Consider the following 27,974-nt stretch of genomic DNA (forward strand, 5'->3'; position numbering starts at 1 on the left):
TATACATTGAATTCACAGCATTAGGTATACTGCTCAATCTGATTTTAAATAATGGAAATTTTAGTGCAGTTATAAACAAGACTGCAAAACCTTTCTAGCAAATAGTCTAGAATTCACAACAGCACAGAATTTAGTTGAAAATCTCTCAAGTCTCTTGCTTTCCTTGTGACTTTCCATAATTATTGCCTAGTTGTAGTTGAAAACAGAAGGCTAGATTACAAAAGCAACTGTGTCCTCCTCCTGGATCAAATTGTTCTCACAGCACTCACAGTGGCATAACGCACTCTGGAAAATTGCATTTTTTCTGCAAATGTTATCATTTTAAGCATTTGGAAAGTAAATGTTCCTTTCTGTAAACACAGCTGATGTTTTTAAATTAGTTTTTCTTTTGTGAAATCTCAGTCTGAACCACCTAAACATAAATTCCCAAGAAGTGAAAAGAATGCAAATAAAAATGATACAAATTAGCAACATTTATTCTGAAGTAGGATTTTTGGCAGAGATTACAGTAAGAATAGATTTGTTTAAAAATATACAAGTTCTATTCTTTGGATGAGCTACAATCACATGCTTTTCACCCTCACTTAAATACTGCTACATACTATACACAGTAGCTTTAAGCAAATCATTGATAAATTGTCATGAAAACAAATCACACATACTTATAAATACATACATTAAAATGTCAACTCATGCACTTAAGTATAAGAAAGGAAATTAAATGGTCTTAAAATTAAGTAGGCCAATATGTTCATAATGGACACTAATAAAAATAATATACGGTAATTCTATTCAAAGTACTGTCCCTGGTTCAAACCTTTGAAGTACAACGGGAAGATCTTACCTGATGGGTTTCATATGAGGTTAGCTGCCATTTTTCTTGTAGTACTGACAAATATTCAAAAAATTGTTTAACTGAACGGTGAAGCAATGCTGGCCTATTTGAATGCTTTTAATCTGTATGTCATTTAAAATTTATCACACCAACGTCTTGTATGCCCGTTAAACCCCTAAATTGAATGTACAGCCTTGTAAAAATAACATTTTCACGGTGCTTAAAGTCAGCATAGATGACACGCTGTAAAATAGAATGCATTATATATTTCAAGGAGGCACTTTCCTCAAAATTTGGGTGGAGTCTTTTAAAGAACCAAGTTACAATTACTTCCCAGAGCGACTCTTGAGGCAAATGGAAAAATTGACAGAAATCTGGCATCTTTGACTTTAGAATCCATGTCATTTCTATATCTAAAACAGACACACCTATTTCTTTACCACTTTTCCATGCAGCTGGCAGTGTGAATTAACCGTCTTGAGGAAGAATGTTAAAATTGCAGCCAATGGAACTTGCAGTGACCAAGTATGATAGCTATTCTTTAAAACCAGTGTGAAGTATTTCTTCTGTTAAAATCCCGCAACCATCTTCAAATTGTGTATAGAGAACATTTAATTTTTGCATAATGGCAAATATTTCAAAATATTCCCAAATGAAACAGTATTGTTAATAGGAAGTATGAAATGTTGCTTCATAGGTCAACATACCTTTTGTGAGAGGTCTGACCCTAAAGTTTAATGCTGAGCAAATACTTTCTCACAATGGGAAACAGTAAAACAATCCTACAACTAAACCCACTGAAAATAAACAGTATGCATTTCTGAGCCAATATTTATAGCACTGCATTACAAAAACATTTTGTCAAGTATATATGTATCAAACTTGTTGAATATGTAACCACACACAGAAGTATTAGGCCTAAATAAAATTATTAGTCCCAACTAAAGTAGACTCATTGTATCAACAGGAATGTGGTAAATCACACTTATCAGTTCCATTGATTTGATGAGTCTACTGGATTTGGAATTAATAGCTGAATGCTGATTTCAGTATCAATCTTTTTCAAACTTAATATAACAACTGTCCTCTCAAATGTTCTGTTAAAAAATCACAACCACAACTAGGATACAATTTCACAACTATGAAAAATGTGTATTTACAAAATAGGCACAATTTTATACATGAATGTCAAGAATAACTAACACATAAAGACAGCACAAAATGCAGAACTAACTTAGGTGATAGTTAATTTCTATTTCTTTTAACAATGCTTATACTAATTATTGCCTCAACACAAAGGCAACATACTTATTTGTCATTAAGTAACAATGGTCCCCATTCGCAAGGGCTTTTTGTTTGACAGATTGAGGGAAACTAGTGAAAGACATCAATTTAAAGATTGGGAAAAAAGCCTTTTAAATTGTCTTGGACTATAGGTCACATTAACCTTGGTATCACTGTATAACAAGTGATTTCAGCTTGAAAAATATGTGATTCCTGAGTGAATTATTTCATCATGTAGAGTATTCTTTCATTATTCATCTGCCAATTTTGTCACTTTTTTATTTCATGAATATTAGTGCAACTGTGCTGAGCAAGAAAAATAAAATGAAATCAATGATCTCCCCAGGAATGGGTTGTTCCCAGGATCCCTGAATAAGGAGGTAGAACCTACAGTCTTAAGGCTAAAAGTGTATATTGGTGCTTAGGTATGTATTTGAATTCCACAAATGAGTAAGATTTACTATCATTAGACTGTGGAACATCTTGCTTTTTGTCCACAGCTGGATGACAAGCAGGATGAAGGTTAAGGCACATTCAGTTTTGGATGTAGACTAAGGCTGGATCCCTATATCCCAGGATCTGATCCCAGATTATCTACCTATCTCAGATTATCTGGTAGTGTAGACTCATATAATCAAGTTCAAAGCAGATAATCTGGGATCAGATCCTGGGATATAGGGCAGTGTAGTCCACATCATCAGATGCTGTTGGAATCCTTTATGTCTTTTAGGCTATAAGAAGCTAACACAGCTCTCTCTGAAGAGAGACATATATAGCAAAGTAGGGTAAACATAGTTGAATTCAGATTAAATAATATACACTATAACAATTTCTGTTGAAGGACACAGGTTACTGCAGAATGAATAGATGTTTTCCCCTTAGCGTGATGGTACATGAAAATTCCACTTCAGTGGCCCAAAGGAGGAAGTGGCTAGACAAGGAAGTACAGAATAAGCTAGATACTAAGTATTTTCTTTCTTTGATGGAACAGGCAACAGTAAAATTCATGTTAATCAATTTCTTGGTATATTGATCATTATATTCATGAATGAAAAACTCAACTCATGGGTTCATTTAACTGAAGTTATCTGAGTGTGACAGCTGGCAGTAGAAATCTAGGAGAATGTGTGACAGAAAAAAAATCATAATAAAAATGCATGGGTTACACGGAAGATTTATAGCGGGCAATTGTGATCTGCTATCTTCTAGCTCCAGATGCACTTCAGATATGATTTCTAAGCAACTAATTGATGGCCAAGATATTTTAGTTTAGAAATAACTTTCAGAGCAACCCTGTTGCCACCTTCAGAGTAACACTAAAGCTCGCTGAATATCCAGATATACTTAGAGTACTGAATAATTAAAAATACTGTTTACTACCAAGGTGTTTATCATGTTACTGATGTACATTTAATTAACAGAAAGTCTGTGTTTGCTACACTAGGCTAATGTTAATATGCAGTGGCGTACTTCTATATCCAGTATTGACAGCACTTGGGCTTTCTTTCCCACTTAGTCCTGCTGCAATCCCCTCTGGCATCAAAAACTGCTCCAGAAAGGTTTCCAGCCTTGGGAGCAGGCAAGATGAAGGTGGAATCACAAAGCTGCAGTGGAAGTACAAAAACTAATCCTAATGTAGAACCCTTATATTAATGTTAATTCATTCAATGAAAGAAACTGGAAAAGTCAATTTGGCAATTGAAGCCATGTCATTTTAGACCATTTAAACATAGCTTGTGGATATGAATTACCTTAAAAAGCAAAGTTAACACTACTTACAACAAAAAGGTATGAAAACATGAAGACATCAGTAAAAACAGACATGAATACTTGCAAAGTATTGCAAGTGCTGCTCCACACGACAAACTAAGATTTTGATTATTAATACTACAAAACTGAACATGATCCAATCAGTAATATAAACAATTGTTATTTTCAGAATAAAACATGTCACATAGCATTGAATTACAGTTGTTAGAAATATTTACATTGTTTTTGAATGCATTTTACATTTAAAGAAGCAGAATGTTTTTCTTTGCAGATGCCACTATGGAAAATGTGCTTCCCTTTTCTCCATAATCTCTCAAGGTTGTAACATGCCACTCATCTCTTTGATTCTCTCCTCCTTTTTAGAGTTTGAAGGATTTTTCATTGTATCTGTGAATAGTCACACAGCCATGGTATGAGACTGGTCTGGGCATAGCTGCGACTCCAGTGATGATGCTGGTTGCAGGGTCATAACAAAGAATAGTATCTGTGGCATCTCCATTTTCTCGTCTCCCACCAAGGATATAGATTTTGCCATTACACACAGACATGCCACAGTTTTCCTGTTTAAAATATGAAGAAATAATTGGTAATGAAGACATTAAACTCTGAATGCAATTGCTGGAAGTGATGCTTGCCGTTGACATCTCTAAAAGAGATATACTATCTATATACATAATAAAAGTGAAAATATATATGTGTTATAGACTCCCACTTCCACAAATAGCTATAGCTCCCATTATGCAGGAAACACCAATGGCCCTCCCTCCAATGACATTGCAGGTTGTAGTGAGCACTGTAAACATGTACAAGAGCCCTATCAATGTCCTCCACAAGCACCATACTGCCAATTACCCAAGTGAATGTCTCCATACAGGGTCAATTTCATTCTATATTTTCTGTTTTTCCTCCACCATGGACATCCCAGTGTTTCTTATTCTCTCCATTAGTGTGGAATTTGCATGACCCCGCCCACTGCCTCTCCCTTAACATTTTCCTACTCTTTGGCACACAGCAAACAGGAATTGATCTGGAATTGAACATACATACTAGGGAGGTTTGGGAAAAATTCACCATGATTTACAGGAGTTGTAGGGGCTGGGATGTATAGTTCACCTGCAGTCTAAGAGCACTCTGAACTCCATCAACGATGGACCTGGAACTAACTTGCCACACAGAACCCCTCATGATGAACAAAAAATACTGGAGGTCTTTGGCGGGATTTATAGGAGTTGTAGTTCACCTACTTCCAGTGTGCACTATGAACCTAAGCAATGATGGATCTTGTACTAAATTTGGCATGCATACCTGATATGCCCAAATTTGAATACTGGCAAGTTTTGAGGGGAATTGGCCTGGACATTTTGGAGTACTAGGTACTGGGATTTATAGTTCACCTGCAATCAATGAGCACTCTAAACTTCACCAAAGGTGGAATTGGACCACACAGAGCCCCCATGACTAGCAAAAATACTGGAGGTCTTTGGGGAAAATTCACCTTGATTTGGCAGAATTGTAGTTCACGGAAATCCAGAGAGCACTGTGAATCCAAACACCAATGGATCTGGACCAAACTTGCCCCCCCCCCCCCCCCGGTGACTCACTTTACATCCTGGTGTGGATTGGGGGAGGATGGACCATGGATAATGGAATTTGCAGTACCTTCACCCGATTCAGCTCCAACTTCAACAGACCACTGAGACCCTTGTCACAACCCAGGCTGCAGAGCACCAATAACCATACACAGAGGCCAGAATCTATCTAATATCTTTATTGAAGAAATATATAAAGTTAATAAAAGCAAGTGTATGAAATAGTCCAGAAATAGACCTTTCAGGAAAGGTCAAAATTAGTCCCAAGAAACAATGTCCAATATGAAATATTAAGGTCCAAAGTTGTAATCCAATAACCGAAACACTCACTTTGCCAAGCAAAGTGAGGGGAGATGACAAGGTCCTTTAGTCCATGAACTTGAGCAAGGCTAGAAAGTAACTTGATTCTTGGAACACAAAGCTTGATTCAAGGCAACAAGGAAACGAGGAGCAAGAACAAGATCCGTGGTAATTACTTGGCGAGGTCCGGGAAACAAGGCAAGATCCGGGGAGAAAACAAGGCTGGGAACGAAGGCTTGGAACAGGAACAAAGGCTTGAGAGCAGGAGTAGCTGTCCACACACGCTGCTCCGGTAGCTGACGAATTGACTCCGCAAGATTCCTTCGGGAGCAAGGAACCTAAATAGGCCTCGTTTTCCCACCAGAGAACACTTCTCTGGGGAATCAGAAACGAAAGTCAATCTCTGTGTCCAGATGTATGACTCCCTAAAATTTCTCATGGGAGCAGGCTTAATCATCTGAATGCTTTGCTGCAATTCTCAAGCTCCTGCGATTAGCCTGCTGCACTCCTTTTTGCTGGAGATAATAATTACGGCGAGAAAAAGGGGGAGATTTTGACTCAGGGCTTGTTTGGCAGATTTCTGGAAGACAAACCTCCTGCAGGTGCAAGGGCTCCATTTCTGGCTGGGAAAGTTCCTTTTCTGGCTGAAATGGTGGAAAACCCAAGTTTTCCTCTTCATCTGTCACAACAGCACTAGGAACGGGACTACATGGCCCATGAGTCATCACACTATCCCCCTCCTCAAGCCCCCTCTCAAACTGGGACTCTCTCCCCGAGGCGCGAGGCCGCGGCTTGGCGGGATAGGTCTGATGGAAGCGGCGGGTTAAATCGGGGGCATGGACTGTGGAAGCGTCCTCCCAAGAGCGTTCCTCGGGGCCAAAACCCACCCAGTCAATGAGATATTGTAGGCGGCGGCGGTGAAAGCGAGAATCCAAAATGTCCTGAACCTCGAATTCCTCCTCCCCATCCACCAAAACAGGAGTGGGGGCCGGCCGGTCTGCATCAGGGCGCACACCATCCGCCGGAAGGAGCAGGGAGCGATGAAACACTGGATGAATGCGCATAGAGCGCGGAAGTTGGAGTTTGAAAGTCACGGGGTTAAGTTGCGCCACCACTGGATAGGGACCAATGAAACGGGCATCTAACTTCCGGCAAGGGCGATGGGAGGGCAAAAAGCGAGTGGACAGAAGAACCCGGTCTCCTACCTTGATTTCGGGGCCCGGCTGGCGATGTTTGTCAGCGTGGCGTTTATAGTCCTCCTTGGCTTGGTCCAGTTGCTGGAGCAAAAGTTGTTGCACCGCTGTGAGTTCCTGCAGCCAGTCCTCCGCTGCGGGAACTTCTGAGGTTTCAATGACAGGAGGAAAGAAACGTGGATGGAAGCCGTAGTTTGCAAAGAACGGGGTTTCTTTAGTTGAAGCCTGGACCCCATTGTTGTAGGCAAACTCTGACAGCGGTAACAGGGAAGCCCAATTGTCCTGCTGGTAGTTCACATAACAGCGAAGGTATTGTTCCAAAGTGGCATTGGTACGCTCAGTTTGCCCATCCGTTTGGGGATGGTGAGCCGAAGATAAACGAGAGTCTATGCCCAATAGTTTTTGTAGTGCTTTCCAGAAACGAGAGGTGAATTGGGACCCACGGTCTGTGACCAAACTCTTGGGCAATCCATGCAATCTGAAGACATGTTGAAGGAATAAATCTGCAGTCTCTTTGGCCGTGGGAAGGCCATCACAGGGAATGAAATGGGCTAACTTGGTAAAAAGGTCCACCACCACTAGGATCGTGGTGAATCCACAGGAAGGTGGTAGATCAGTGATAAAATCCGCAGAGATTATTTCCCATGGGCGAGATGGGGTAGGGAGGGGATGCAGAAGCCCTGAGGGCTTTTCCCTTCTTGTCTTGGAGCGCTGGCATACTGGGCAGGTGTTGACATATTTTTCCACATCCTTGCGGATCTTGGGCCACCAGAAATCTCTTAGGATCAAATGCATGGTTTTAAATAGTCCGTAGTGCCCTGCTGGCTTGCAGTCATGACACAGACGAAGTGCTTTTTCCCTGCCCGGTCCTGGAGGAATGTAGACATGATTTCTATAGCAAAGTAGCCCATCCTTAAGCGAAAAGGGGAAATGTAGTCCTTGGCGAAGTTGGTCCTGTGCCCAGGCATCTGCTTGCTGACTAGCCCTGATTTCCTGAGCACAAAGGGGCCCTGGAGTAGAGGGAGTTGATTCAATGGGAGTGGATTTGGTGTTTCCCACTGTGAGCGTGGCAAAGTTCTCGGGCTGTAGCAGCTGGGACTCAAAGGTCTCTTTGCGCCCTGCAGCATATTCCGGTTTCCGTGACAGAGCATCTGCTTGCTTGGTCTGGGCTGTGGTTACATAATGGATTTGGAAGTTAAAACGTTCAAAGAATAAAGCCCAGCGTTGTTGCCTCTGATTTAGCTTGCGGGCAGTTCTTAGATGCTCTAGATTCCGATGATCAGTATGGACTTCAATGGGAAATTTGGCCCCTTCTAACCAATGTCTCCAAGTTTCAAAGGCTGCCTTTATGGCTAAAAGTTCCTTTTCCCAAATAGTGTAATTTCTCTCTGGTGCGGTCAATTGACGGGAATAAAAGGCACAAGGGTGAAGATGATCTCCCACTGGTTGTAGGAGTACAGCCCCAATCGCCACATCGGAGGCGTCCGCCTGCACGACAAAAGGGGTTTCAGGATCTGGGTGCTGAAGGATTGGCTGGGACGTGAACAATTTCTTTAGTTGCTGGAACCCTTTCTCTGCTTGATCTGTCCAGCGGAAGGGCTGTTTCCCACGGATGCAGCTGGTGATTGGGTCAGACCAGCGGGCAAAGTCTGGAATGAACTTGCGGTAGTAGTTCGCGAACCCCAAGAAGCGTTGCACCTCTTTCTTGTTGGTTGGCGCCCGCCATTCCAATACTGCCGCTACCTTGGCCGGGTCCATGGTGAGCCCTAGTGGCGAGACACGATAACCCAGGAAATCTACCTCTTGTATATCAAAAGCGCATTTTTCCAGCTTGGCATAAAGTCCATGATCCCGCAATCGTTGTAACACCATTCTGACGTGGTTCTCATGTTCTGATTGCGATCTAGAAAACACCAAAAAATCGTCCAGGTAGATGATCAAGAACCGGTCTAGATAATCCTGAAAGATATCGTTGACAAAGTGTTGAAACGTTGCGGGAGCTCCACATAAACCGAAATTCATGACCAGGGTTTCGAATAAACCGAATTTAGTCTGGAAGGCAGTCTTCCACTCGTCCCCTTCCCTGATGCGGACTAGATTATAAGCTCCTCGAAGATCCAGTTTGGTGTAAACCTTAGCCCCTCGAAGCCGGTCTAAGAGGTCCGAGATCAAAGGCAGGGGATACCGGTTTCGCTTAGTGATATTGTTCAATGCTCTATAGTCCACCACCAAGCGTAGGTCCCCTGACTTCTTTTTCACGAACATCACTGGGGAAGCGGCTGGGGATTGAGAGGGTCTAATAAACCCCTTGCGGAGGTTTGTCTCTAAGAACTCCCTGAGAGCTTCTTGCTCTGGTTCAGTCAGGGAGTAGAGGTGTCCTCGCGGGATCGGGGCCCCCTCCACCAAGTCAATGGCACAGTCATAAGGTCTATGAGGGGGTAGTCTCTCGGCTTCCTTTTCATTGAATACATCCCAATATTCTGAGTACTTCTTGGGCAAGGTGATGATGGGTTCAGCGTCTGTGGCATGGCAGACCTTGGCTACAAGGCAATGGTTTTGGCAATATTTTGAAGCAAACTGCAGTTCTCTGTTGGACCAGGAGATGCTTGGGTCGTGGAGTGTCAGCCATGGAATTCCCAAAATCACAGGGAAGTGGGGTACCTCGGTAACAAAGAAGGAAATCTCTTCCATGTGTTCCCTTATCCACATTCTGGTGGGTTCCGACCACTGGCTTACTGGACCTGTCTTGAGGGGGCGGCCATCGATGGCTTGCACCACACGGGCGTTCTTGAAATCATGATATTGTAATCCCAGAGAGTCGGCATACTCTCTATCAATGAAATTGTTTGTGGCTCCTGAGTCTATCATGGCATGGACCATGACGGGTCCTTTTTTCACCGACCACAAGGTGACCACTAGGAGAAATAGGACCCCGGTTGGCGGCTCTTGAGTGGGGTTTTTGACCGGGTTGGCGAGCCTCTCTACGCCCGGTCGCTGGCTTCCCCCGCCGGCTGCGCACCAGCCGCCTCAGATGTCTTCGTCTCCGTGGAGGACGCCGCCGCCAGACGAGCGGCGGGCTTCCCTTTGGCTGGACACTCTCTGGCAAAGTGGCCCCCGTTTCCGCAGTACCAACAGAGATTTAGGCGTTGGCGGCGGGCCTTCTCGGCGGCATCTAGTCTGGGACGCACGTTGCCCAACTGCATTGGCACCTCCTCGCTTCCTCTGGGGTATGGGGCTGGTGGCGGGGGTCTCCACACAGGACGCGGCTGGACGCCGGTGGGGGCGGGAGGTTTCGCTCCAGCCCTACCTCTCTGGCCTCGGATCCATTGCTTTCTGTTGGCAAGCATGACTTCAGCTCGTAAACATTGATCAATGAGTGCTTCAAGAGAGTGTGGAGGGTCCACCTTGGAGATTTCCTCCAGCATCTCAATGTTGAGACCCTCCCGAAATTGTCCTCTGAGGGCTACATCGTTCCAGCCGGTGTTATGGGCCAGCACTCGGAACTCGGCTATGTACTGGGACAAGGGTCTGTCTCCTTGGGAGAGGCGCCGGAGTTTGTGGCCGGCTGCCTCCAAATTGTCCTCGATCCCCCAAGTCGCCTTAAGGTGGTCCAAGAAGTGTTGCGCTGATCTTAGATGTGGGGAGGCTTGGTCGAACAGTGCCGTCGCCCAGTTGGCCGCTGGCCCGTCTAGGAGACTGTAAATCCACGCCACCTTGATGTCTTCTTGGGGAAACTCGGCAGCACGGGCCTCTAGATAAGCCTGGCATTGGCGACGGAAAACATGAACCTTAGAAGCTTCTCCAGAAAACTTGGTTGGCAACGCCATGGCCGGGAGACGGATTCCGCGCTCCTTCAAACCCCTTATTTCCCCATCCTGCGCATTGAGCTTGTCACGGATGCGGTCCACTTCGTCCTTGTCGATGGTGTAGCTGAGTGGCTGGCCACCCGGCACGGTTCCGGTAGACATTCTGGCCTAGGTTAATTGGTGCTTAGGGCGGCGGAGTCAAACTGTCACAACCCAGGCTGCAGAGCACCAATAACCATACACAGAGGCCAGAATCTATCTAATATCTTTATTGAAGAAATATATAAAGTTAATAAAAGCAAGTGTATGAAATAGTCCAGAAATAGACCTTTCAGGAAAGGTCAAAATTAGTCCCAAGAAACAATGTCCAATATGAAATATTAAGGTCCAAAGTTGTAATCCAATAACCGAAACACTCACTTTGCCAAGCAAAGTGAGGGGAGATGACAAGGTCCTTTAGTCCATGAACTTGAGCAAGGCTAGAAAGTAACTTGATTCTTGGAACACAAAGCTTGATTCAAGGCAACAAGGAAACGAGGAGCAAGAACAAGATCCGTGGTAATTACTTGGCGAGGTCCGGGAAACAAGGCAAGATCCGGGGAGAAAACAAGGCTGGGAACGAAGGCTTGGAACAGGAACAAAGGCTTGAGAGCAGGAGTAGCTGTCCACACACGCTGCTCCGGTAGCTGACGAATTGACTCCGCAAGATTCCTTCGGGAGCAAGGAACCTAAATAGGCCTCGTTTTCCCACCAGAGAACACTTCTCTGGGGAATCAGAAACGAAAGTCAATCTCTGTGTCCAGATGTATGACTCCCTAAAATTTCTCATGGGAGCAGGCTTAATCATCTGAATGCTTTGCTGCAATTCTCAAGCTCCTGCGATTAGCCTGCTGCACTCCTTTTTGCTGGAGATAATAATTACGGCGAGAAAAAGGGGGAGATTTTGACTCAGGGCTTGTTTGGCAGATTTCTGGAAGACAAACCTCCTGCAGGTGCAAGGGCTCCATTTCTGGCTGGGAAAGTTCCTTTTCTGGCTGAAATGGTGGAAAACCCAAGTTTTCCTCTTCATCTGTCACAACAGCACTAGGAACGGGACTACATGGCCCATGAGTCATCACAACCCTCATGAATGATGGACCTGAATGAAATTTGGCACACACACTCCCCATGACCAACTGAACATACTGGAGAAGTTTCGAGGACACTGACCTTGATTTACAGGAGTTATCGTCCACCTTCATCCAGAGAAACAGTATACCCCCCCAACGATGGACTGGGACCCAACTTGGCACAGAGAAGCCTCATGATCAACTGAATATACTGCAGGGGTTGGTAGGAATTGACCTTGGTTTTGGGAGTTGTAGTTCACCTGCATCTAGAAAGCACTTAACCCAGCCAATGTCAGATGTGGACCAAACTTGGCACACTGACCCAACATGGCCAACTGTGCATACCGGCAGAGTTTGGTGGTGATTGCCCTAGAAATCTAGGAGTTGCAATTCTCCCTTATCCAGAGAGCACTATACCCAGCTGATAACGGATCTGGACCAAACTTGGCATACCGACCCAACATGGCCAACTGCGAATATTGTCAGGGTTTGGGGGTGATTGCCCTGGGAAACTGGGAGTTGTAACTCACCCTTATTCAGAGAGCACTGAACCCAGCCAACCAAACAAACAATATTACCTAACATCCCAAAACAAACATTGCCTTCTTCTAATAACCTGTGGACTACAGAGTCTAGTACTAAAGAAAGTCTAATACAGATGTCTCTTCAGTATGAGCTTAGTTTAGGATTTCTTGCTGATAAACATTTACACATTTTGCATAGCTTTGATTACTGCAAACAATTTTGCCCCTCAGGAATCTGAATATGTGAGTTCTACTGTGTATTCATTATTTCTGGAAGATATCATCAAATACTAGCTTCAAAGCCAGGAGCATAATTTTCAAACTCCAGAAGAAGCAGCAGTATAATTATTTTTTGCTATTTCGTTATTACTGTTCCAAATATGGTCGACCATGACCTTTGTAATCTGAGAGAAATACTAATCATGGGATACCAAAGAATATTTTCTAGAATGCCATAGGCAGCTACATTATGGATTAATTTAAACAATAATCTGCAACTAGATGTAAAGATGTATTCTGACCCTTAAAGGCAGTAAAACCAGATTAGTACAGCTACAAATAATTTCCAGGTCACCCCAGTTGCAGAATTCTGTACATTTTCATAATTATTTCCAATGATTTTAAGATATCCTAAGCATAAAGTCCTAGTCTTACTTGGTTTGGCTTTTATTTAGTTTTGATGTTAGTGGTGTGCTTTGCTTTGCATGCTTTATTAGGTATTTTGATTATAATCTGCCCTGAGAAAATAAAAATACCTTCATATATAAGCAACATTGTAGAAACAAAGTTAAATGCGATTATCTTTAAAAAAATCCGCTTTAATGTATTGGGCTCCTGGGACCCAAGGAGGCATGTCTCACCCTAAACACTCTGATCCCTTCGCAATTTTTAGTTGTTATAATTATTTATTATACAGTAATAATTGGCAAAAATTGTGGTATTTTGTGAATTGAAAGTGTAACAGACTATCAATTCTAATCAATTAACATCTGAAGAATTTGATTTTTTCATAGACCAGCTCTTACAAAAGCAAATTTACGATTATTGAATCACGTTGCTTTAATTTTTTTTATCAAAATATCAATTTTAAAGAAATCATTGTACAATCATCTTTAGCACTTTATTACCTGTCTGCTGAATGTATTCTGCACATGCATCCAATAATCTTCAACTGGATCATAGCAATATATTGCCTTTGTGAGTCCTCCCGCAACATAAATGAGATTGTTTAGTGATACAGCTGTTATACATCTCTTGGCAATTGGGATTGTTGCACGGAGAAGCCAAGAATTACTTTCAGGATCATATGACTGAACCTGAAAAAGAGGAAAAACATTTAACCTGAACAGCGGTTTTAGTAAACTTAATACAATGGCTGTAGGTTCATCTTTTTGAATTAATTATACAAATAGCTGGACAAAGATTATCAATTATGCACTGCCAATTATTAGAATTTGCCCTTTTCTTAAGGCCAATTCAATTAGAAAGTGTAAGTGCTTAAGGAAAAGAGCACTTGAGTCTCATGAGAAACAGTCCTAGATTATTCCTGGGTTTATGTAGTCCTATGCTCACATGACATAATGAGGCCACATTAAAAACCAACAAATGGAGAACTCCCTTTTGAAGGAGCATATGTTTAAAATTCTTAAAAGTACTGAATTTCTATATAAACTAAATCTGTTTTATATAATATTGTCCTAGCAGTGCAAGTAATAAGAGCAATCAATTTGAGGACACATACATTTGCTGTAGGAAAAAGAGCATAATGCATGCATATAGCTCTTGCTGTACCCACTGACTAGTTGTATTTGGTGAGCCTTTATTTGGTAAGTTGTATTTGCCTCTAGGTAATAGCAACAGGTTCAGTATAGTTATTTCCATTTGCCTGTCTGAACTTGGAGGAAAAGATAAGAAACAGAAACCCAAACTCCTCTGGCTCTGCAAAAGTTTTTATCAGGTCCTCACATGTTCCTTCTAATAATAGATGTGGTGGTCCCAAGCTATTAATCTAGCTGAAAAAACAAGACCACACACAGTGTTCTGCATACTTGAAGGATAGGTATATATATGCTAAAGCAAATTTAATACAAGAAAACTAAAATAAAAACCAAAGTAGCCAGAAAGAACAAGTATACTCAGTGAGCTCTGTGCACCATAGGAGGTTGGCACAATCATGTGTGGGCTGAAGAATTGACTTCTCAAATTCCTAACAGCTTATATGATTCTAGAGGTGGGAATTAGTGTTGGTGAAATGCAGTTTCATGGGTATGTGATTTCCCCCCTTTCCTATACTCCAGGACCGCCCACCATTAATAGCAATCACATTCTGTTGTTATAGGAATCTAGCCTTTCACCTCAGCCTTTTAGAATTATATACCACAGCAAGGAATGGTTTGGGAAGGGTGAAAATGAACAAACAAACTTTAGATGTTTTCTCCAGAAACCATTCTGCTCCCAAGCTTTGAAAAAGAATAAGGCTTCTGTTTTAAGCTGCTTGCAGTAATGAACAAGGACAATTCTGCAGGATTTTACTGGCAGTTCCCACATATTTTTAACAAACACTGATTTCTTAAATATGCATAAAATTACATTACTATGAATACTCCACCTTATCAGAGCATGTGTTGTCATCGGGACCTCCGCCAATCACAAACAGTTTGCCTACGCAGCTGGTAACAGCTGGAGAACTCACTGCTTCTTTTAGAGAAGCTACTTCTGTCCATCGATTGGAAAAAGAGTCATAACATTCCACACTACTCAGTCGGCTTTGCCCATCATATCCTCCAACTACATATACCTATAAAAGTAAAGAAAAATGTTATAAATACTTCCTTATTCATTTTTTAACAAACCTTATTGTGAAGCTATTCAAAGCCATAGCAGTTTCATTTGTGACCTAGGACCAAACACTTCTCAATTTAAGAAAAGAGGGTTAAAAGTATAGAAATTGCATTAATTAGGCCTTTTCCTTAAATTCCACATAATTCGAAAAATGTGATATAGTGTCAATTTTGCTTATAACTGAGGGTCTATTTATTTATTTATTTACAGCATTTATATTCTGCCCTTCTCACCCCGAAGGGGACTCAGGGCGGATCACATTACACATATAGGCAAACATTCAATGCCTTTTAACATAGGACAAAGACAAACAAACATAGGCTCCGAGCGGGCCTCGAACTCATGACCTCCTGGTCAGAGTGATTCATTGCAGTTAATTGCAGCTGGCATGCTCTCCCGCCTGCGCCACAGCCCAGGCCCATATGTCCTACATAAGCCCATACTCTGACTTGCGATCAGTTGACATTGAACAAGTAAGTTTTTTTTCCTTATTTTTCATTTTCTTGACTACAAATGTCATTTCAATGCCATTTCAATTAGTAACCTGTAATGTGGTGTTCAGACTCAAAATAACAACTGAGACAACATCAGTTGTCCCGATTATGGGAACAAGCAAATATCCTTAAAATGAGAATGCAATTCAGTTTCCAAATTTTATTTCTTTTTAGTCACGTTTGGGAGAAGGAAATGATATATTGTTTAATAACAAAGCTCTCTTACTTTACCAAGAAGGACAGCCATCTTATGACGCCATCTCCCTTTATTTAGAGAGGCAACTCTGATCCAAATATTTAGCTGAGAATTATAAATCCACACATCACGGCTATTGATTCTTCCACCTTATTAAAAAAAAAAGACATTCATTTGGCCATAATTAAACAAGGGACATATTCAGTTGTACCTAACCATGGGAAAATGTCATGTTCAGATTCATGCATATTTCCAACAGTAAAATACACAGTAATTGTACACACTCAAGAACACATACATGCTTCTAAGAATTGTTGGACATGGGACATCCAATCCTACCCATTCCCCAGAAAATACACACAGTTGAAACAGTTTACACTGGTTAATATAGGATGTTACAGCCATCTACACAGCATCAGTTAGGAGAACTTGTACATTTCTTTCTGCAAAAAGGTACTTTTATCAGAATTCCAAATGTTCATCTATAAAAGTGGTTCTCAACCTGTAGGTTCCCAGATGTTTTGGCCTTCAACTCCCAGAAATATTAACAGCTGCTAAATTGCCTGAGATTTCTGGAAGTTGTGGGCCAAAACATCTGGGGACCCACAGGTTGAGAACCACTCATTTATAATAATGAGGAAACTGTACACGTTAACTAAATGCTTTGCATATTATCCAAAATCAGATTAGCTACTGATATGTTTATTTTTCAGTGTAAAATGAACATTTCTACATTTCACACATAACACAAATGTCCACATTAAAATAATCTCCTGACAATGCTTGTATGTAAATTAATTTTGTTTACCTGAAACAAGAATATCATTCCTCAAAGCACAAACAGCATACTCAGATTTTGTAAATTCTGGTAATTTAGCCAATGATTTCCATTCTCCTGTCATGGGGTCATAACATTCTGTATATGGTAAATTAAAACCACCAACACGTTCACAGCCTCCAACAACAACTATCACTTCAGAATAGCCAGTTGATCTGCAAACAGAAAAACAAATGTTATTTGTTAAAAGACATACCTAAGCATCTAAAAGTTATAATATTTGAAAATTGGTTAAAAATAGATTAAGAAAATATTAAAGAAACAAGAATTCTAGATTTTCTTCTTCAATTTAATGAAATACATAGGGAAAACCTCAATCCCTGAACATTTAGTATTTCAAAAAAGACATTCAAGTTTACAGAGCAATGTCATGGGGCCCAAAAATGTATGTATCATGTACATACCCAAAGAACTCTAACATACGGACATACAGTATATTAAAAAAAGCCACATTTAAATTCCAGTTCCATTATATATGGGTTTTTTTTTAAAAAAACACCTATGATTTTAAAGTTTTAATGCTTTGTATTCCTGGTCTGTGACCGTTACAATAAAATTCATTCATTCATTTGTAGGAGAAGTAACCATGCTAGTCTATTGCACAAAAATATTGAGCAACATTCAAGACTAATATGAAATCAAAGGACTTCATTATGCTTAAGCTTCCTTGGATATACAATATACAGGAATCTCAGTAATTAAAATAAGCTAAAGCTACCCTTATACAGAAATAATACAAAAAAGTAATTAAATTGGTTATGTGACAATGAAATTAGTAGCAGACTAAAGGCATGTTGTTGTTGTTGTTGTATGCCTTCAAGTAATTTCTGACATATGGCAAGGTGAACATGGCCCCATCTACACTACCGTATAATGCAATTTGGAACTGTATTATATGGCCACTGAACTGCATTATATGGTAGTGAAGATAGGGCCCCTATCACAAGCAGTGGTGAGGTGGTGGTGTTCTTGTCAGAATCTGCTCAGAAGGGGTTTGCCCTTGCTATCCTTTGAACCTGAGAATGTGATTGCCCAAGGTCACCTAGCAGATTTCCGTGACTGAATGGAGATTCAAACCTGATCTCCCTGTGTTCAAGTTAAACACTCAAACCACCACACCATGCTGGTTCTCTAAAGGGTACAGTCAGCCCTCCACACTCACTGGGGTTGGGCACAAGAACCCTGTGAAAGTGAATAAATTACTATTTTTGAACCGGAGAGAATACCTCTGTAGGAATTTCTATGTCTTCCAGCATTACTCTATGGTCAACTTCTGCTAGAAACTGACCATAGAATCACATTGGAGGACTTAGGAATTTCTAGAAAGGTATTCTCTTTAGAAATCTACATGTCCACTAGCATGACTGGAGGGTGTTGACCATAGAGTCACTGTGAAGGGCCTACAGATTCCTGGAGAACATTACTGTATAATCAAATCTGTGAATAATCAAATTTGCAAGTAAAGACCACAAATGTGGAGGGATGACAGTATGTTTTATTCAAATAATAAAGGGCTGCTTCCAATATATAACAGAATCAGCTAAGCCCACTCACCTTCGTGGCCTGGTTCTTGGTGACATCATTTCGTTTCCAAGTACATGGTACCTTCTTGCTTCATGCAATAGTTGATAACACTCGGAAGAGTTTTGGATCAACTCGTCAACCTCTACTGTCTGAACAAAGTAGTTTGGGTGTAATAGAGGCAGCCTAACATGTGTGAGAAGTTCCTGTAGCATTGAACGTCTGAGATCAACAGCCCGGTAAACCCAGCGCATAACTGCTTCAAAAACCATTTCCTCCTTACTGATTACCAGTTCATCACTGCAAATGTAATCAATAAGTTCATCCTTTCCAAGTTCAAGAAATTCTTCATGCTGGGACACATCTTCAAAATTTTGCAGTGCAAAATTTCTGCATTTGGTAAACAGAGTTTTCAAAGAATGTGTGTCAGCAAAACGCTGGATTCCTAGGCAGTTGCAAGGATCCAGCTGCTCTTCCAGAAATTTCGCACAAGCGTCACGCAAAATGCTTATCTGAAAGAGACTTGATGTCTCAAACAGATACTGCACATTCTCTGTTGTGATCTTCACTTTGCCTGTATACACATATTGTAAAAAGCAATCCATGGCTTCTGCAAAAATTCCATTGATTTCTACCAGCATTTCCCGGCTTTCTCTGTGGTCGTTGCAAAACATAGCTCTGAAGTAGCTGCTGCAGGCAGAAAGAACAGCTCGATGGCAGGGAAATTCTCTACCTTCAACACAGATTATTACATCTGTGAACAAGCGACTGTCACGAAATTCATTGAAGATCTGGAGTATGCTTTCAGCATGGGATGATCCAGAAGAAAAATCAAAGAACTCATGACCCGATAAGGATTTTGGGTCCATTTCAAAAACTTTACGTTTTGTCACTGGGGATTCCTGGGCCCGGCTGTCCCCTCTGTTCAATCTGCGACCCAATATTAGTACCATTGTTGCACCAGCTGTTTATAATCTCATGGAGAAATACTGAAGAATGACTTCTTCTAGATACTAAATCCAAAAACAAGATTTAAAAATTAGTTGACTATAAACACCATCATTCTACTCAGTCAGTAGCCAGGCTTGTGCATCAGGATACAAGGTGTTAAATAACAGCATTGAGCAATATACATCACATAGCAACACAATGATGATCAAAGGCTCATTCCCATAACCAACATACTTTAAAAAGAGATTTTAATATATTTAAATGTAATTCTAAGTACATTTAAATTAATGTAAAGTGAAACACTTTCTTAATGTTTCCTCCCTGGACCATTTCTGCTAGCAAGCTTTGAAAGCTAGTGTATGATTGGCCAGTGGAATTCGGATTTGGTTTAATGGTCAACACCCCCCCCCCCCCGCCGTATTTTTAACTTTTGGGGTTAGTGTTAAATAGCTTTTGTGTTATTTAGTGCTAGCATTTTGCGCATGTAAGAGAGCAATCTGAACTCTTAAATTCATTGGCTGAAAGAGGCTATGATGGGGCAGAAATATATCTCTTCCATTGGGGATAAGCATTTATCATACATCAGCCCTGGCAGTCACTGAAATGGCAATATGGGACTCCGTTGATAGAGAACTGGTAGCCTTTGATCTCCTGTTTTCAAAAGTACTATGTTTCCTTGGGCTCAGGATAAAGTTATTAGCTGTGCTAGTCTAGTAATTTCCCCTCCATAAAAACCAATGAACATTCAGAGATCATGTGAAGCATTTTTTACTGATAAGCTTTTACATATGGAAGTGAATTTTAGGCATGAAACCACCTATTAAAGCATCTACAGCTTTAATTTTAAACTTCATAACTTCAGAGGTCAAAATTGTGAAAAACAACAGCAGTCAACAAACCCAGGAAGTTTAGATTTCCTGGCTTAAGAAGCTTGGGAGAGCTTATCTGATGGAGGGCAACAAAGTCAAGGATAACATCTTTCCCAACACTGTCCTGTGCACTGTCAACAGTGCAAACCACCAGAGACCTCCACTTACGTCCATATACAGTACTTGTGCTTTCTAAACATATCTAGTTATTAAAATGGAAGTTTTCCTCTCTGTTCAAAACAGTTCAAGCATAATGACAATGGTATCTGAAATGGAAGCAATATGCATATATTAGTTCTACATGTGTTACTATCTCTCAGATCAACACATTCAACGGACTGAACTTGCCAGGTGTGTTTGCAACAAGAGTGCCTGGGGACTCTTAACCACAGCAGCTGAAAGCTTACAGCGATAAGAGAACAAATTGCCATTATTTGATTTCAAACTTATCAGAATACAAATATGATTGAAATAAGTGCTCACTTGAGTAATACTACTTAGCTTTGCCCATATTTAGTACCAGAGGTGCAAAGTATACTTAAAGCTAATTGATTTCTATTCTCCCATAAAAGAATGTGATTTTGAATAGTTATCAGTAGTTCAATTCTAATAATATGAATACTTTACACCTATATATTATTTGAAAATAAAGTGTTTTGCATGCAAAACACTGAAGGAAGTGTACGGCCAGTTTGGGATTTGGAGGCTGGAGTCAGCCTGGAATCCCATCTGCTCTGAAAATGAAAGTTTGCAGTTTGGAAGAACAGTTGTCCCTCCACATTTGCATTTTTGACTTTTGCAGATTATTCAACGATTTGATTAAAACATTTCTCTCTACGAATCTCTAGGTCCTCCACTGTGACTTTGTGGTCCACTTCCTCCATCATGTTGGAGGACCTAGATATTTGTTTCAATGGGCTTTCTATGAACAGGGCCACCTTCAAATGTACTTTTTGCCTCCTGCTGGTGTGTGTAACTTATAAAGCATGTTCTCTTATATCCTACTTCATGAATATGTTTGTAACTCATTGCAGCTATACTTAATTGCACCTAGAAGGCCGTGGTAGTGAGCAAATGCCTTTCCTAACGCCAGCTGAGTTCATAGCTGAGGTTAGATATTCTCCCCAATTCACTTTGTTTACAATTACTGCAATTCTCTATAAACATGTCTTAGGTAATCTGACCTTACTAGACAACAGCCTAATATAGACGACAACAATATAGCCTCTTCAGAAGATCTTTCTTGCTATGATTAACTTTAGATAAGATTTAAAAGTAGAAGGAAAATAAGACATATTTGCTTCCTTGTGGCCAATGCATGCCTAACTAATATATTTCCTCACATTCAACTCAGATTTCCTTTCCGTAATGTATTCTGCTGCATGGATCCTTGAGCCTCATTATTTCTTGCTGTTAAGTCCCAGGTCTGCTGACTATGGTATATTTCATAAAGCTTCCATGAAACAGCTAGGTTCTCCCCCCCCCCCCCCAACTTTTAAAAAAATCACCCCATGCAGATTTATTTTGGGGAAGCTAAATTCTGTATTTCAATTTTTACAGAAAGATGTAGAACAGAAAACATTACCTCTAGGATTAAAATGATTTTTGAACTGTATTTCCAAGTCTTTGAAAAATGTAAATTAAGTTGCAACCGTCAGTTCCAGTATCAATTTTTTTGCTTGCTGGAAAAGACTTTGAAAACAGAATATTTTCTAAAGAGAACAGGCAGGATTCAGACATATGGCAAAGAAATGTTTGAGAACGGTTTCCTGTTGTTACTGTAGCCTTCCAAGTTATGGCAAAGCTATCACGGGGTTTTCTTGGCAAATTTCCTTCAAAGAGGGTTTTTGCCTTGCTCTGAGACCGAAAGAGTATGATGTTCCCAAGGCCATCCAATAGGTTTCCGTGGCTAAGCGGGTTTTTGAACTTTGTTCTCTTGATATTCCAATGTTCAAAACACATTGCTGGTCCTCAATCCTTCCTCTGTTCCTTACAAATCATGTTTTTGTTGTTTAAACAGACATTTCACTCTGGATACATCTATACTATAGAACTAATGCAGTTTGACACCACTTTAACTGTCATAGCTCAATGCCACGGAATCATGAGAGCTGCAGTTTTATAGAAGTCTTTAAGACTGTCAAGGAGCGCTCACCTCACCATAGCATTTGAGCCATGGCTCAAATTCAATGATTGTTAGAAAAACAGTATACTAGGGAAAAAATGGGTGAATATGGAGAAAATAAATAATATAAAAGAAATACTATTTAAGGAATGGAATAGAAAAGAGGAAACAGAATGTAAGGAACCGTTTAAAGGAACAATAAGAGTGTGAAAAAAAGAAATTAAGTCCAGATAATGAGAATAAGTTGACAACAATATGGCAAATTAATCAAAACAATGATGTAAATATAGGTAGAACATTGAGATTAATCTAAAGTAGAGGGAAAAGACTAGTTGAGGACTTTTATACAGAAGATAGAAATCCTGTAGAGCAAAAATTCAGAACAGGGTAGGAGCAGGAAATTGGATCCAAAGTTGGGCTATAAGACAAAGTACGTATAGATGGAGAGAATTAGGGAACAGGACAGTCCATTTGAGAAAGTGTTAAGGAAATGTGTGAAAGAAGAGGAAAAAGTGGCAGACTTTTATGAACAAATTATAATGGTAAAAGAAGAAATAAATATTTCAAACGTGGAGAATGGATGTGGAAATTGAGAGGAAAGACATCCAAAGGGAAATAAGTAATATGACAAAAGAAAAATATAATTCACCAAGGGAAGTATGAAGAAAAATGCTTCAAACATAGTACAGGACTCCTACACAACTTTCACATTTTTTTTAAACCAGGGATAAAGGACAGGTGTTGGCATGAATGTAAACAAAGAGGTGTGTTAAATTACATGATAATCACATGACTTGGCCATGGTAGTCCACGCTCTGGTTACATCCCAAATACATTATTGCAATGTGCTCTATGTGGGGTTGCCTTTGAGGACTGTCCGGATGTTTCAAGTGGTCCAACGGGCGGCAGCCAGATTTCTTACCTGAACGGGATACAGGAAGCACAACCCCCATGACACCAGCTCCACTGGCTGCCAGTTTGCTATCGAGCACAATTTAAAGTGCTGGCTTTGGCCTATAAAGCCCTAAACAATTCCGGCCCAGCTTACCTGTCCAAACATATATCTATGAACCAGCTCGAGGTTAAGATCATCTAGGGAGGTCCTGATCTCAGTCCTGACTCTTTCGCAGGTGCAACTGGTAGGGACAAGAGACAGGGCCTTCTTAGTAGTGGCCCCTTGGCTATGGAACTCCCTCCTGACCTTTAGGAAAAAACTTAAGATGTGGCATTGGGAGATGCGGCTTTGGGTCCACGCTTTTGAAAAGTAATTGGAGCAGTGGAATGACTATGAAACAACATGATTGACAAATGGAACTGCCCTGGATAATATTTTTAGTTGGTGTAATTGTTGTTTCTAATAATTCCCAGTTTAATTGTTTGGTTTTAATTGTAATTGTTTATGTTTATTGTTTATATGTTGTAAGGCCACCTTAAGATCCCTCCGAGGTGAGAAAGGCAGGACAAAAATATTGTAAATAAATATGGGAATGTGATAAGAGTATAGGCTTACTGGAGAACGACTGAAAGAGAAATAGAATGTTCAGTCTCCAAATAATAATAGCCAATAGAAATGTATTACATACAAGGATACAAGGATTGTTATAATGCATAAAAGTGCTCAAATTGTTTTACTTAGGGATTGGAAAGATAAAACAAAGCGGACTCTGACAAATTGGTATAATGATATAGTTAATAATAATAATAATTTATTAATATTCTGCCCTGTTTCCCTGGAGGGACTCAGGGCGGATTCCAAACATAATGTCCGAACACAACAATGTTGTTGTTGTTTATTCATTCAGTTGCTCTCGACTCTTCGTGACGTCATGGACCAGACCAGGACAGAGCTCCCTGTCGGCCGTCGCCACACCCAGCTCATTCGAAGTCAAGCCAGTCACTTCAAGGATACCATCCATCCATCTTGCTCATGGTTGGCCCCTCTTCCTTTTTCCTTCCATTTTCCCCATCATCATATCTTCTCCAAGCTTTCCTGTCTTCTCATTATGTGGCCAAAGTACTTCATCTTTGCCTCCAGTGTGCAGTCAGGCTTTATTTCCAGGAGTATGGACTGGTTGGATCTTGTGGTCCATGGCACTCTCAGAGTTTTCCTCCAACAGCACAGTTCAAAAGCGCCTATCTTCCTTCGCTCAGCCTTCCATATGGTCCAGCTCTCGCATCCATAGATTACTACGGGGAATATCATTGCTTTAACTATGAGGACCTTTGTAAATTGTAAATTGAACAAGATAGATAAAGTAGAAAATGTTATAATAATTAAGAGTATGTGGATCCAGTTAGGATAGAGAATGTATTAAGATGTGGAGTGGAAAAACTGAGATTAAGACTAATACAGTGTTCCCTCACTTATTGCTGGGATTAGGTTCCAGGACCACCCGCAATAAGTAAAAATACACGAAGTAGGGACACTATATATTTTTTAATATTTATACATTATTTTAGTAGGTATACACTATTTTAAGTCTTTATCAACCAATAGTGTGTTGATAAATCGCCTCCTTCTCCTCCCATTGCAGCTTGGGCTCCTTTTTTCTCCCTTTGGCTTCTCCTTCCTCCCTTCCTTAGGCTGTAAATTGTAATTTTTTATGATTTATAATAGTCCTTTAGAGTTTATTGAAAAACAGCGAATCCGCGAAAAGTGAACCGCGAAGTAGTGAGGGAACACTGTATTTCAAATGTAATTTCTGTAGTTTGTTGTACGAAGTGTATATCAAAATAAATAAAGTAATACATCTTTAAAAAAGCCACGGCAGTATCAAGCTGCATTCATTCTACAATGTAGTTTCCCCCTTCCTGCCCCCAAATTGGGATTAAAAAAAAAAGATTTCACAGAGAGGAAATCCCAGCAACTTGAAAGAAGGCTTCAAGATTACAACAGCAGCGTCCTTCTTCAATTTTGGGCCGAAAGGGTTCCTTAAAAATACTAAAAACAGGTTTGTGAGGGAGAAAAAGGCATCCCTTCGCCCCCGTGAGGCGTTTTGTGAGGTGAATTTAAGTCTCACGTGAGACAAAGGCGCTGTTCCTGTGTTAATGCTGAAGAGCGCGCCCACGAAAACCAACAGAACAGGGCCCACCAGGCGTTAAGTGTCTCTGAGGCGACAACGGCTATAAATGACGGCCTTCGAACTCCCCAAGGAGCGTTAGGAGTCAACCGTTACGCAACTGGCCTCCATTCGAACCTGAGCTGAAGGCGCTCGCTCGCGCGCGATACAGCGAGTACGAGCGCCCCCGGCACGCCCGCGCGCACGAGCGCACCCTCCACTTCACCTTCACCCTGCCTGACTGGAGAAGCGTCTTCGAGACAAGCCCCGCCCCTTTCGTATTTTTATGTCCAATTAGAGAACTCGACGCCTCAAACCCAATCGCTCTCTTGCTCCCCTCCCCCCGCCCTCCCCGGTCTGAGGCGTGAATCCAATCAGCATCAACCTTGTTTCCATCTAGTTGTCAAGAAGGAAAAAGGGAAGAAACTAAAAAAAGAGCCAGGCAGGGGGGGAGGGATTGGGGGAGAGAGGGTGAAAAGAGAGCCTGTCTAAAGATACGTATCTCTCCCCACCGTCTTCATGGTTCATTCTAGTTTTAACTACGGAATAGTCTCCTCACAAAAGGACTCAAGTGTTTTTAACGACTTCTTGAACGGAATCCCCCCCCCCCAATCAGAAAAAGTGGTCTGGTCCAAAATGAAACACAGAGCCAATTTAGAGGTTGGAGATTCAGCTGGACCAGACCATTTTTCTAGATTGGGGGGAAGGGAGAGGAGAGAGGGACAATTGCTGAATTTTAACGAAGCTTAAAAGCATTGTGACATTTCATGCATCCACATGACAGAATTATAGAGCAATTATTCCGCTTTAACTCCCAAGGGTTCCATCCTGCCGAATACTAAGGTTTGGTCAAAGGCTGGAAATTCTAAAAACTGCAATTCTCAGGATGCCATAAGGAGGGAACCATGGCAGTTAAGGTGGAATAACAACGCCACAATTATGTAGTGTGACTTTGAGCAGCCTTTGTTGAGACATGGGAAGAGCGGTGTCGTCTTAATTTTCCCCCGGTTTGAAGAAAGGAAATATTTCTTAAGAGGCTCCATCTACACTACAGAATTAACGCGGTTTGACACTACTTTGAGCTGCCATGGCTGAATGCGATGGAATCACGGCAGTTGTGGTTTCACGAGGTCTTTCAGCCTTCTCTGCCAAAGAGGGCTGGTGCCTCACCAAAGTATTGCACTGAGCCGTGGCAGTCGAAGCGGTATCAAACTGAATTAATTCTACAGTGTAGACAGAATCTATAAAAGTTAGTCCTCAAAATCTGCATTCGCTTTGTCGCCTCCGATTCCCGTCTTTTGCTTCCCAACAGGGCACACCCGGGACTTGCGGCCACCTCCACACTGTAGAATTAACGCAGTTTGACACCGCTATAACCGCCCTGGCTCAATGCGATGGTAATTTTACAAATTTCAGCCTTCTCTTCTCAACAGCACTACAAATCCCTGGTGCAGTGGCAGTTAAAGTGGTGCCAAACTGGGTTAATTCTACAGTGTAAACCAAGCATGGGCAAACTTGGGCCCTCCGGATGTTTTGGACTCCAACTCCCACAATTCCTAACAGCCTACCGGCTGTTAGGAATTGTGGGAGTTGGAGTCCAAAACACCCGGAGGGCCCAAGTTTGCCCATGCCTGGTGTAAACGCATCCAGAAAAGAACCGATGCAGAAGAGACTCAATCTGGGCCAACAAAGGATTCCCTAGGACAGACCTTGAAGCTGAAAGGCTATTCAATGCTAATCAAGGTGGCCAGTTGCAACTTTCACACAACAGGCAAGAGTTCTTTCTCACACCCTGGACCTTCCACAGATCTATACATCCCACTTGCCTAGTTTCCAACAGACCTCACAACCTCTGAGGATGCCTGCCCATAGATGCAGGCGAAACGTCAGGGGTTAATGCTTCTGGGACATGGCCATACAGCCCGGAAAACTCACAGCATACCCAACCGAGGCTTTGCCCCCTTCCCTCCCTCCCTCTCACGCCACGCACATTGTTTTCCATCTCGAGATGAATTCCACTTCCTTCCCTTCTCTTTGCAACACCAACACTAACGGAGTTGTGTGCGTGTGTGTGTGTGTTTCTAATATTAGCCGAGAGTACAGAGAAGGAAATTGCGCCACGAAACAAAACAAAAGAATGATCTTTGCCTTTGCCATACATATGCAACAATAAATTGCCCGGCGTTGCAATACTTCAGGCAGTTGCAGATTTTCATAAGAGCTGTCACTAAAAAAAGCCATGCTGATATATGTTGGCAAAAATATAATTTAATGTAAAACAGGCTTTCTTGCTGCGTTAGAAGGCCCCAAATTTGCAAAAAAATAAAAATAAATAAATTATAATTGCAAATACATTTGCAAAAAAAAAAGTCAAATTCGAAGTCAGTACTCAATGTTTTGCATTTCTTTATGCCCGGTTCAAAGTGAAATAAGCTTCTCTACCCCAAATATATGTAAATAAATATATATTTTTCGCTTCTGTAAGCAACTGCGTTTGGACAGATGTTCATTACCTGTGAGTCGCTTTTTTTCCCCCCGCAGCAGATTGGAAATAGAAAACAATCCCGGAGATCCCTCCTCCGTCTTTCGATCACTCTCTTCTTTTTCTTTCCAAGTTCCAGCTCAACTCAAAACAAAGGAGACCCCGAAACATGTGACCTCCCAGAGCCA

General features: G+C 41.2%; 1 protein-coding gene across 1 annotated transcript; it reads right to left on the reverse strand.

Annotated features, from left to right (window-relative positions):
- Positions 1–453: 453 nt before the first annotated feature.
- Positions 454–27,974, reverse strand: klhl24 (kelch like family member 24). Its single transcript, XM_003218399.4, has 7 exons — positions 27,818–27,974; positions 18,334–19,313; positions 16,750–16,934; positions 15,972–16,090; positions 15,019–15,207; positions 13,538–13,726; positions 454–4,449 (listed from the first exon to the last, which is right to left on the reverse strand). Exons 2-7 carry the CDS (start codon positions 19,251–19,253, stop codon positions 4,249–4,251), a joined length of 1,803 nt encoding a protein of 600 aa, XP_003218447.1. The 5' UTR covers positions 19,254–19,313; positions 27,818–27,974; the 3' UTR covers positions 454–4,248.

The sequence above is a fragment of the Anolis carolinensis genome, chromosome 3, assembly GCF_035594765.1.
Source record: "Anolis carolinensis isolate JA03-04 chromosome 3, rAnoCar3.1.pri, whole genome shotgun sequence".
Taxonomy (NCBI): domain Eukaryota; kingdom Metazoa; phylum Chordata; class Lepidosauria; order Squamata; family Dactyloidae; genus Anolis; species Anolis carolinensis.

Coding starts and splice junctions, on each gene's coding strand:
- klhl24 (XM_003218399.4), bottom strand. CDS start 19,253: ATGGTACTAATATTGGGTCGCAGATTGAACAGAGGGGACAGCCGGGCC. Junction 16,935..18,333: donor CCAAGAACCAGGCCACGAAG/GTGAGTGGGCTT, acceptor TTCTGTTTGCAG/ATCAACTGGCTATTCTGAAG. Junction 16,091..16,749: donor GAATGATATTCTTGTTTCAG/GTAAACAAAATT, acceptor TTTTTTAATAAG/GTGGAAGAATCAATAGCCGT.